Source organism: Lactuca sativa, chromosome 8 (assembly GCF_002870075.4).
Source record: "Lactuca sativa cultivar Salinas chromosome 8, Lsat_Salinas_v11, whole genome shotgun sequence".
NCBI classification, from domain to species: domain Eukaryota; kingdom Viridiplantae; phylum Streptophyta; class Magnoliopsida; order Asterales; family Asteraceae; genus Lactuca; species Lactuca sativa.
The window spans coordinates 164,573,640-164,585,076 of record NC_056630.2 but is presented as its reverse complement, the minus strand read 5'-3'; the positions used below and the strand labels follow the sequence as shown (position 1 = coordinate 164,585,076).

Here is an 11,437-nt window from a genome sequence, read left to right as displayed (position 1 = left end):
TAAGAACTCCTATGTGTCACACTCTGGCTAGGGAATACTACGGCTCCCCATAGTCTTACGACACTCTCACACTGACTCGTGAATGCTACAGCTCCTGGTAGGCTTACATCACTCACTCACTCACTCGTGAATGCTACGACTCTTCGCAGGTTTACATCACTCACTCACTCTCCATAGGCTCTTCCCATGGGTTTTCCCTGATATTACAAAGCGATTACTCCCACTTGGATCCTCCCACTCTCTTACCTTCCCACAATCTCATCATTAAGCCATCAACATATTGCGATTGCTAAAGTCATGCTCCACGATCCATCATGTACAAATGCACACACCCACCCAGACTAAGCATTACCACCCCTAATAGCAATGACCGCTACAAAACACTTTCCCTTGATATAATTCACATTCTTGGACCATCCTCTCCCGATGACAATTAGTTGATGGGTTCCCACTGGAACAATAGTCACTCGGTACTCCACTTGTCATCTCATAAATTCGAGTTTCAAAATAATCCAACAACTTAGTGCATCATACTCGAATACCCCGATACACTATCACAGAATCTTATGCTCGCTTTCCTTAACCTCTGATCTTCCACTCACGACATCATACTCGAATACCGCGATACACCATCATAGAATCTTATCATGTCTGCTATGACCATTGATCTTCTTCTCACACAACTCATAACCTCGAAATACTCCATTCACAAATTGAAACACGGAGAAATTGTCAATGATTGAGATCACGTTGACGCCCATCCGAAACCCCATCCTATTTATGATGAAAACCCATGCGAAGCTACTCATAATAACTCTGAAACTAATTGACAAATAAAATGTTGCTCCTCCCAGATTATAGATAACAATTTATACATCTAACTGGCAAATCCCAACAATTGAAATTGGACCTCAACGAACCAACCGCCTCGAACCAAAACATTGAAAACTTGAAGAGTCCCTGGCTGCAATAAGATCCCTGGCCAACGGCTACTCGCCATGGTACACTCGTTCTTTCCTGAACACGTAAAATATGCATCATCTCACTCTACACCTTGCCTCGCCCACCAATAAACCCAAGTCTCACATGTCCGTACCACAGATCCCCATAACCAAATCTTCTAACCTCCACTTGAATAGATTGTTTATCCTCTTAATAGAATACCCAGTTCTCCCCACTCAGGGTTCAACCATCACCAATTGACATATCAACAGTCTACTCCACATACTGTTTCACCAAATACACCACACTTGACTCTTGGAACGTACTATGTAACACTTGATGATCTCCCAAAGAAAGACCAAGAAACTCCATATATCCCGAATCTCAGAAGAAATCCTTGGCACTTCCCAATGTGATTGTCTCTAATCACACGTAACCTCATCAGTCACTTCCTCCTTTTATGGAAATAATGGACTACCATACCCTTCATTCTCTGAATCCTCAATGATCACCCCACTACAAGAATCGACATATGTCATACCCCGGCCGTCGGCGGAAACACCGGGTAGTGTAACGTCATTTTTTGTATCACAGTTATATAACATACATTGAACAATACTAAAGAAAATGCATACCTTTATTGATAACTGAAAGTTACATTATTGTTTTCCTAGTATTTATTACATAATATCCGACTATGGCATACTTCTTAATAAACAGAAAGATAATAGTAAAACTTCTCCTGTTCGAATACATACCATCTTTTCAAGTTCCTGAAAACACATTCATTTTAAAAATACGTCAACATAAAGTTGGTGAGTCCACAGGTTTTGACTCCATAAAATAATACATTTTCACACATTCAAAAGTATAGTTTTGTAAGTATCATTTTGACTCTCCAACATTTAGTATGTATATTAGGTATAATAGTATACTTATCAATTAAGTGTTATACCTAAACATTTCTTAATCCTAAGGTATAAGTAGGGGAATTCTTATACTTAACATTAATACTTGTATACGACAACGTATACTGTTTCTAACAATTTGCTACCATGAGCCTATAACCGCTGCTATGACATAATACCTCTGATAGAGCACACTCATGATTTACCATGAGAAACAAACACACTCATGATTTACCATGAGAAACAACACCGTACGCTTCATCGACAGCAGAACAATAACAAATAAAAGGATAGTTCATCACTTGCTTTTGGTTGACTGTAGCTAACAGTCACCTATGGGGTGGTCAACCCATATACTAATTATACACGACTTCCTCGCTCACACGGGATTAAAGGTTACAGTTCAGAGGATTTCCGCTAAGATCCCCAATCTTAGTTGATGAATACAATTACTCATGTAGACTTTGACGGCTTCCTATAACTCTAACAAAAAAAAAACATCTTCATGTCTAAATCCCTAAGTTACTAGACTATGCTTTTCAACATTACTCCTAACTTCATAATATTTAGGCAGTATAACAACTATATCTTGAAGTAAAACCAGGTTTTATCTTCACCAAAAACCAATAATAACAACATATAATGTTTCTAGTTTTATCTTGACATAAAACTATCAATAACAATACCAAGTTTTATCTTAACATAAAACTAACAATAACAACATATAACATATCCAGTTTTATCTTGACATAAAACTAACAATAACAACAAATAACATATCCAGTTTTATGTTGACTTAAACTATTAATAGCAACATATTGCACACAACATATATATAGAATCCTGAGTTTAACTCAAGATCCACATTAGTAAATTAACATACTGATAAGTTGATAATAGTTGTATATATTCAAAATATTATATTTAGAACAATCATATCCCGGTTATCATAACTATATACTATCATATAGACATAATAATAACATATATATAATATCTATCATGCGTTTTCCCCCGAAATATTAGAAAGTGGGGCCGTGAAACTCACCCTAGTAGCGTGATTTTATGTTATCTAAGCAAAAACGGTCAGCGTACGAGATCGTCGGGGCTCGGGATGCAAAATGGCCTCAGCAAAGGAGAAAAAGGGAAGAAGTTTAGGTGTAAGAATGGCTGAAGTCGGACCTGCTATTTATAGTTAGGATTTTAGAAACTCACGTCGTGAGTTTCATAAGGCTCACGTCGTGAGTCTTGCGTGATCATCCCGTAGTCTTGCCATTAGCTTCGGAAGGTGGGCATGTGACTCCTCACGTCGTGAATCAATCCTTGCTCACGTCGTGAATCTTTGGTTTATCACTTCATAGACTTGCCATGCGCCTACTAGCTCTGAAATCTGGCCTTATGAATCTTCACCTCATGAACATTTATGTTCACTTCGTGAGTTCAGTCAGACTAGGGGTTCTGACAGCTGAATCTTTGAAAGGTCGTAACTTTCACATACAAACTCCGTTTTTGACGTTTTTTATATGCACGCATAGGTATTTACGAGTACTACAACTCTCTTTTATACTTAAATAGATAATTAGAAGACTATTTTAAATTCCTCTTATTATAGAGATTTATAGTGTTCGGTATATCATAACTTCTTCATGCGAAGTCAGATTCAGATGTTCTCTATATTTTTGGAATTGTATGGATGTATACTTTGAGTTGTATCATAATGAAAGTTCATATTTGTATTTGAATTTATCATGAAATACATAGTACATTTATCACATTACATGATTAGCACAATCACATGTGATTATTATTGACCTATTTTGGGTTGTGTTACATTCTCCCCCTGTTAGAACAATTTCGTCCTGAAATTTATCTTGTGGATAAGGTTTTGTCAAATAGTTGGGGGTATTTTTCTTTCATCGGATCTTCACGTTCCCAAGTAAATTCAGGTCCTCGCAAAGAGTTCCATCAAACTTTCACTATGGGAATACGACTTTGCTTTAATCGTTTGACTTCTCGATCCATAATCTCAATAGGTTCTTTTACAAAGTTGAGTTTCGTATTGAGTTGTATTTTGTCGAGAGGTACAACAAGAGTGTCATCGGATAGACATATTTTGATATTTGATATGTGAAAAACATTGTGTACAGTACTTAGCTCTTGAGGCAACTTGAGTTGGTATGCGACAGAACTAATTCTTGCCAGAATTTCAAAAGGTCCTATATATCGTGGGTTTAGTTTGCCTCGCTTCCCGAATCGAATTACAGCTTTCCAAGGAGAGACTTTCAACATTACCTTATCTCCAACTTGGAATTCTAAAGGCTTATGTCTTACGTCAGCATAGCTCTTTTGACGATCACGTGCAGCCTTTAATCGATCCTTAATTTGCACAATCTTTTCAGTTGTCTCGTGGATTATTTCTGGTCCAGTACGTAAGGTATCGCCTGTACGTTCTCTGGCCATCTGCGTATCTCCAACTTCTGCCCAACATACTAGGGAACGACATTTTCGTCCATAAAGAGCCTCAAACGGTGTAGCCTTGATGCTGGTGTGATGACTATTGTTGTAGGAAAACTTAATTAACGGTAAATGAGTATCCCACGCATTTCCAAAGTCTATTACATAGGCTCGGAGCATATCTTCTAAAGTCTGAATGGTTCTCTCACTCTGACCATTAGTCTGTGGATGGTAAGTTGTACTCATGTCTAGACGTTTTCTTAAGGATTTTTGTAGAGATTGCCAAAATCATGAAGTGAATCTACTATTACGGTCAGAAATAATAGAATTTGGAACTCCATGCAATCTGACAATTTCCTTAAGATAAACTCTAGTCAGTTTCTCCATCTTGTCGTTCTCCTTAATTGGTAAGAAATGGGCGGACTTAGTCAATCTATTGACTATCACCCAAATAGTGTCGGACCCACTAGGAGTTTTAGGTAACTTAGTGATGAAGTCCATTGATATCTGCTCCCATTTCCATTCAGGTATTTCCGGTTGTTGAAGTAAACCTGAAGGCTTTTGATGTTCTGCCTTCACTCTAGAACAAGTTAAACATTTGCTCACATAAGTAGCAATTTCTGCCTTCATGTTTGGCCACCAATAATGTACTTTTAAATCTAAGTACGTTTTGTCAGAACCTGGATGCACGAAATATCTGGATTTGTGGGCTTCTTCTAAGACCAAGTCCCTGACTTCACCAAACCTAGGCGTCCAAACTCGGTTCATAAAGTATTGTATTTCGTCATCTTTTCGTATAAGTTGCTTTTCCATTCCTCGCAAAGCTTCGTTCTTGATGTTTTCTTCTTTTAGAGCCTCAAGCGGAGCTTTTCTAATTTGTGCGGTAAAGTTAGAATGGATAGTTATAGTTAATTCTCGTACCCGTTGAGGTTTAGTATATTCTTTCTGGCTCAAGGAATCTACTACCACGTTTTCCTTTCTGGGATGATAATGAATCTAACATTCGTAATCATTCAACAATTAAACCCATCTTCTTTGTCTCATATTAAGATCTTTTTGGTCGAAGATGTGTTTGAGACTCTTGTGGTCGGTACAAATAGTACACTTGGTACCGTATAAATAATGTCTCCAAATTTTTAGTGCAAAAATTACAGCTCCCAATTCAGGATCATGGGTAGTGTAATTATTCTCATGCATCTTAAGTTTTCGTGATGCATAGGCGATAACTTTTCCTCTTTGCATCAACACACATCCCAATCCTTGATTTGATGCGTCGCAGTATACAACGAAATCTTCTGTTCCATCTGGAAGGTTTAGGATTGGTGCACTACACAACATTTGCTTCGGTTTCTAAAAAGCAACTTCTTGTTTGTCTTCCCAGTTGAACTTCGTATTTTTCTAGTTTAGTGTTGTAAGTGGCTTGGCTATTTTGGAGATATTCTCTATGAATCTTCGGTAATAGCCTGCAAGTCCTAGGAATTGACGCACCTCTGTTGGCGTCTTTGGTGCTTCCCAATTCCTGATTGCTTCAACTTTGGATGGGTAAACATGAATCCCTTCGTTGCTAACTACATGACCTAAAAATTGTACTTCTCTAATCCAGAACTCACATTTGGAGAATTTAGCGTACAACTTTTCTTTTCTTAGTAGTTCCAAGATTATTTGCAGGTGTTGACCATGTTCTTCCTTGGTTCGTGAATATATCAATATATCATCGATAAATACGATCATGAATTTATCCGAGTATTGTTTGCAAACACGATTCATGAGATCCATAAACACTGCTGGGGCATTCGTTAATCCAAAAGACATAACTAAGAACTCATATTGACCATAACGAGTTCTAAATGCTGTTTTTGGAATGTCGTCTTCTTGTACTCTGAGTTGATGGTATCCTGATCTAAGATCTATCTTTGAGTAGTAGCTAGATCCTTGCAGTTGATCCAATAAATCATCAATTCTTGGAAGCAGATAACGATTCTTGATTGTTAGCTTGTTCAGTTCCCGATAATCAATACACGTTCGAAAGGATCCGTCCTTCTTCTCGACAAACAAGATTGGTGCTCCCCAAGGTGAAAAACTTGGTCGGATAAAGCCTTTGTCAAGAAGTTCTTGTAGTTGGCTAGACAATTCTTGCATTTCAGATGGAGCCAACCGATAAGGAGATTTTGCTACTGGTGTTGCTCCTGGAATTAAGTCGATTCGAAACTCAACTTGTCAGATAGGAGGTATTTCAGGTAGATCTTCAGGAAACACGTCAAGGAAATCACATACTTGAGGTATGTCCTTGATTTCTTTTGTATTTCTCTCCCTATCTACAATGTGAGCTAATAATGTGCTACATTTCTTACGTAGATATTTCTAGGTCTTAGTACAAGAGATGACTTTGAGGTTCTTCCCAGATTTATCGCCATAGATAATCAGAGCTTCCCCGTTTGGTAAGGGTAGTCGTATAGCTTTCTCATGACATAGAATTTCGGCGCGGTGTGAAGATAACCAATCCATGCCAATTATAATATCAAAACTACCGATAGGCATTGGCATGAGGTTGACGTGAAAAAGGTAGTTATTAAGAGTTAACAGACAGTTTTCTAGGATTTCATGTGTTTTCTCAATTTGACTGTTAGCGATTTCTACTTCATAGATTTCTTTTAATATGATAGACTTATGACTTAACAATTTTCTAAATGTCAGAGTTATAAAACTTTGATCTGCTCCAGAGTCAAAGAGTATAGAAGCATAAAAATTATCTATAAGAAACATACCAGATACGACCGAAGGGTACTGGATAACCTCTCTGCTTCCAATCACAAATGCCCTGCCACGTTCTATGCCTCCTTGACTCCTTAACTTTGGACATTCTTTCTTGATATGTCCAACCTCCCCACACTCGTAGCATTTTCTTCCTTCACCACGGCCTGTCCCATTATTGGTTTTTTGATCGACTGTTGCAGGTGTTGTGCTCCTGCAGTAACTAGCAGTATGCCCCTTTTTCTTGCACTTCATGCAGACAAAACAGTCACCTGGATGATGACGGTTGCACTGATTGCACCATGAAGATTTTGGTTGATTAGGTATTGCTGTTGTGGTTGCGTAGTTGGTTGCCACTTCTTGTCTTTTCTCAGATGATTGTTTGGGATTTTTCCTATTAAACTTGCACTTGTTTGTTCTAGATTTGGGAGACTCAGCCCTTGAGACCGCTTCTGTTCCTTGGATCTCTATGAGGGTTAGCTGATGAGCTATCCTCTTAGTGATAGCGATGCTAAACCCCAGATATATCGGTCAATCTTTTTATATTCAGGGGTTACAAGTGCTGGACACAGGACTTTCATTAAATCTAGCGGTATAAGCTTTTATCTCTGAACCCATCATGGTTAGGGTCCACAGTTCTTGTTCTAGTTTATGTATCTCCTCCCTAGGACAATACTCCTCTACTAGCATCGTTTTTAGCTCCTCCCATTTCATGGAATTTGCAGTATCAATTCCTATTGTATTCACATGGCTATTCCACCATGTAAGTGTTGCATCAGCGAAAGTACATGCTGCAAATCGTACTTTACAATCATCTGGACAAAAGCTTATTTGAAAGACGGATTCTGTCTTTTCTATCCACCTTGTCAAATTCACTACCCCTTCATTTCCATGAAAGAGTTTTGGCCTGCAATTCATAAAATCTTCGTAGGTACATGTTCTAGCGGTCCCTACATGGCCTTCATTTCTAACTCCATCTCTTGTGACATTAGATAGAGCCGTTGAAATTCTTTGAGCTATGATTTCATCAAGTTGTACTGTACTTATTGAGGGGTTTATTTATTGTGGTGGTTGTGGTTGTTGTTGTTGTGGTGCTGATGGTCGGTTAGGGTTTAGCCGATTACTCCTTCTAGGCATTTTGTTTTAGTTCCTATTATAAATAATAAGGATTTTTTATAAGTTTTGTTAATCATTTAATACATGAGTACTAAATACTCCAGTTATTATTCACAGCGTAAAACATAATAGACAACATAATGATTATTGTAACGTATGCTTCATATTATTACCAGTGGTTACATCAGTTTATTTAGGTTTATAAGAGAAAAGTTTCTATAAACATTACAAAATTTGCAAGGTTTTCTACATCCTTGCTATAAACTTTCCTCTTATCGCCTTAACTAGTCTGATTTTCTCTATTTACATAACCACTAGTTGTAGCTTATCTACCAGAAACCTAAGTGATGACCTAGCACGCCAGTGACATTAACCACTTGCTCTTCAAGTGCTTGAGTTCTCTGTTCAAGAATTCCTGTGCGTTATTCATTTCTTGAGGTTTGATTGTAGAGCTCTAACTCTGCAATCGTGGCATCGTGAGTAATCATGTCATTATAAGCAAAATTTATATGATGATGGACATCCATCACCGATTCCTGATCTCGTGTTCTTTGTCCTTCTAGCCTTCGCACTCTTCCAGAGATATGAGTAGCCCTCCCTTCGACAACTTCCATCTTATCTTCAATTTTCACGCTTTTCTCAGACAATTGAGATAATGTGTTATCTTCAGAAGAATGTGGGAGATGTGGTTGAGATGACTGACCAGTCTCATACATCTTCGCATCTTTTTCTTCCGCCACCCATCTATCAACTGTTTGTGCGATCCGTGCAGGTTCATCTTGAACTCTATGACTTCCTGAAGATGTTGCCTTTTGACTCTTCTTAAGCTTTTGCTATATCGGTATAGATTTATGTGCAGTGCGTTTCATTTTTACTCCTCCTGGGACTTTACGGTAAAGAGTCTTCAGTGGTGGTAAAGATGATGCTACCGACTCTGTCTCCTCCATGGATTCGCTTTCTTTCATTGGTTAACTCTCTTCCCATTCGTTGGAGGGTAAAGGTGCTCCATCGTCAGAAGGTATTGGATGAAAGGTGGTTGGAGTTACAGAGTAGTAAGGATCGCCTACCATCATAGGGAATGAAACTTCCTCTTCTTCATCTGTATCCTCGATGATTATCCATTCTCGTGAATGTGCCATGTCGGGTTCCTATACATTTTGGATCTCCAAGAGTTTAGTCTATCAAATATTTCTCCCAAATTAAATAGTTCGTATGATCTAATCATAATAAAATGTAGATGCGCACCTACACTTAGTTGTGATAGGATCTATGCACATATAAACTTTAGTTGGAATATTTGATCTAAATGCTTGAGATCAAAAACATTTAGGGTATTAAGGTGTATTCTCATCGCGGGTCTGAGTCTTTATATATGACTCTATATTCTTATTTATTTTATTCACGCTTTTACTATTGTTTGTTACCTCAGGTCTATCTGATAAGGCTCCGGCCAGTCAGGACTGTCGATAGGGCAGGATCATTTTAGCATGTAGCCGTTCTAAAATCCAGCAACCCAAATTGACATGTCTATCCTTGTCACCGCTCCCGTAAGTAGTCCTTCAGTATAATAATTAATAATACTTTTTATTTATAGGCTAAGAGATATACCTAAACCTAATAGAGTAAGTCCTAATACTATAGACGTGCTTTCCTAAGAAAGTACTACTTAACTATAGTTAATAGCTTTGATACCAATCTGTCACACCCCGGCCGTCGGTGGAAACACCGGGTAGTGTAACGTCATTTTTCGAATCACAGTTATATAACATACATTGAAAAATACTAAAGAAAATACATACCTGTATTGATGATTGAAAGTTACATTATTGTTTTCCTAGTATTTATTACATAATATCCGACTATGACATACTTCTTAATAAACAAAAAGATAATAGTAAAACTTCTCTTGTTCGAATACATACCAGCTTTTCAAGTTCCTGAAAACACAAGCATTTTAAAAATACGTCAACATAAAGTTGGTGAGTCTACAGGTTTTGACTCCATAAAATAATACATTTTCACACATTCAAAAGTATAGTTTTGAAAGTTTCATTTTGACTCTCCAACATTTAGTATGTATGTTAGGTATAATAGTATACTTATCAATTAAGTGTTATACCAAAACATTTCTTAATCCTAAGGTATAAGTAGGGGAAAACTTATACTTAACATTAATACTTGTATATGACAAGGTATAATGTTTATAACAATTTGCTACCATGAGCCTATAACCGCTGCTATGAGATAATACCTCTGATAGAACACACTCATGATTTACCATGAGAAACAAACACACTCATGATTTACCATGAGAAACAACACCGTATGCTTCATCGATGCCGGAACAATAACAAATTAAAGGATAGTTCATCACTTGCTTTTGGTTGACTGTAGCTAACAGTCACAAGTGGGGTGGTCAACCCGTATACTAATTATGCACGACTTCCTCGCTCACACGAAATTAACGGTTACAGTTTAGAGGATTTCTGCTAAGATCCCAATCTTAGTTGATTAATACAATTACTCATCTAGACTTTGACGGCTTCCTATAGCTCTAACAACAAAAGCATCTTCATGTCTAAAACCCTAAGTTACTAGACTATGCTTTTAAACATTACTCCTAACTTCATAATATTTAGGCAGTATAACAGCTATATCTTGAAGTAAAACCAGGTTTTATCTTGACCTAAAACCAATAATAACAACATATAACGTTTCTAGTTTTATCTTGACATAAAACTATCAATAACAATACCAAGTTTTATCTTAACATAAAACTAACAATAACAACATATAACATATCCAATTTTATCTTGACATAAAACTAACAATAACAACATATAACATATCCAGTTTTATGTTGACATAAAACTATTAATACAACATACTTTATAACTTAACATATAGAACTTTCGAATATAACTTCGGTATTATATCGCACACACCATATATATATATATATATATATATATATATATATATATATATATATATATATATATATATATATATATATATATATATATATATATAGAATCCTAAGTATAACTCAAGATCTACAATAGTAAATTAACATACTGATAAGTTGATAATAGTTGTATATATTCAAAATATTATATTTAGAACAATCATATCCCGGTTATCATAACTATATACTATCATATAGACATAATAATAACATATATATAATATCTAGCATGCATTTTCCCCCGAAATATTAGAAAGTGGGGCCGTGAAACTCACCCTAGTAGTGTGATTTTATGTTT

At 36.7% G+C, this 11,437-nt stretch overlaps 1 protein-coding gene across 1 annotated transcript; it reads right to left on the bottom strand.

The window, feature by feature from the left end:
• Positions 1–6,665: 6,665 nt before the first annotated feature.
• LOC128127871 (uncharacterized) lies at positions 6,666–7,973 on the bottom strand. Its single transcript, XM_052766592.1, has 2 exons — positions 7,624–7,973; positions 6,666–7,566 (listed from the first exon to the last, which is right to left on the bottom strand). The coding sequence occupies exons 1-2, from the start codon at positions 7,971–7,973 to the stop codon at positions 6,666–6,668; spliced, it is 1,251 nt and encodes a 416-aa protein (XP_052622552.1).
• Between the last annotated feature and the right edge of the window lie 3,464 nt (positions 7,974–11,437).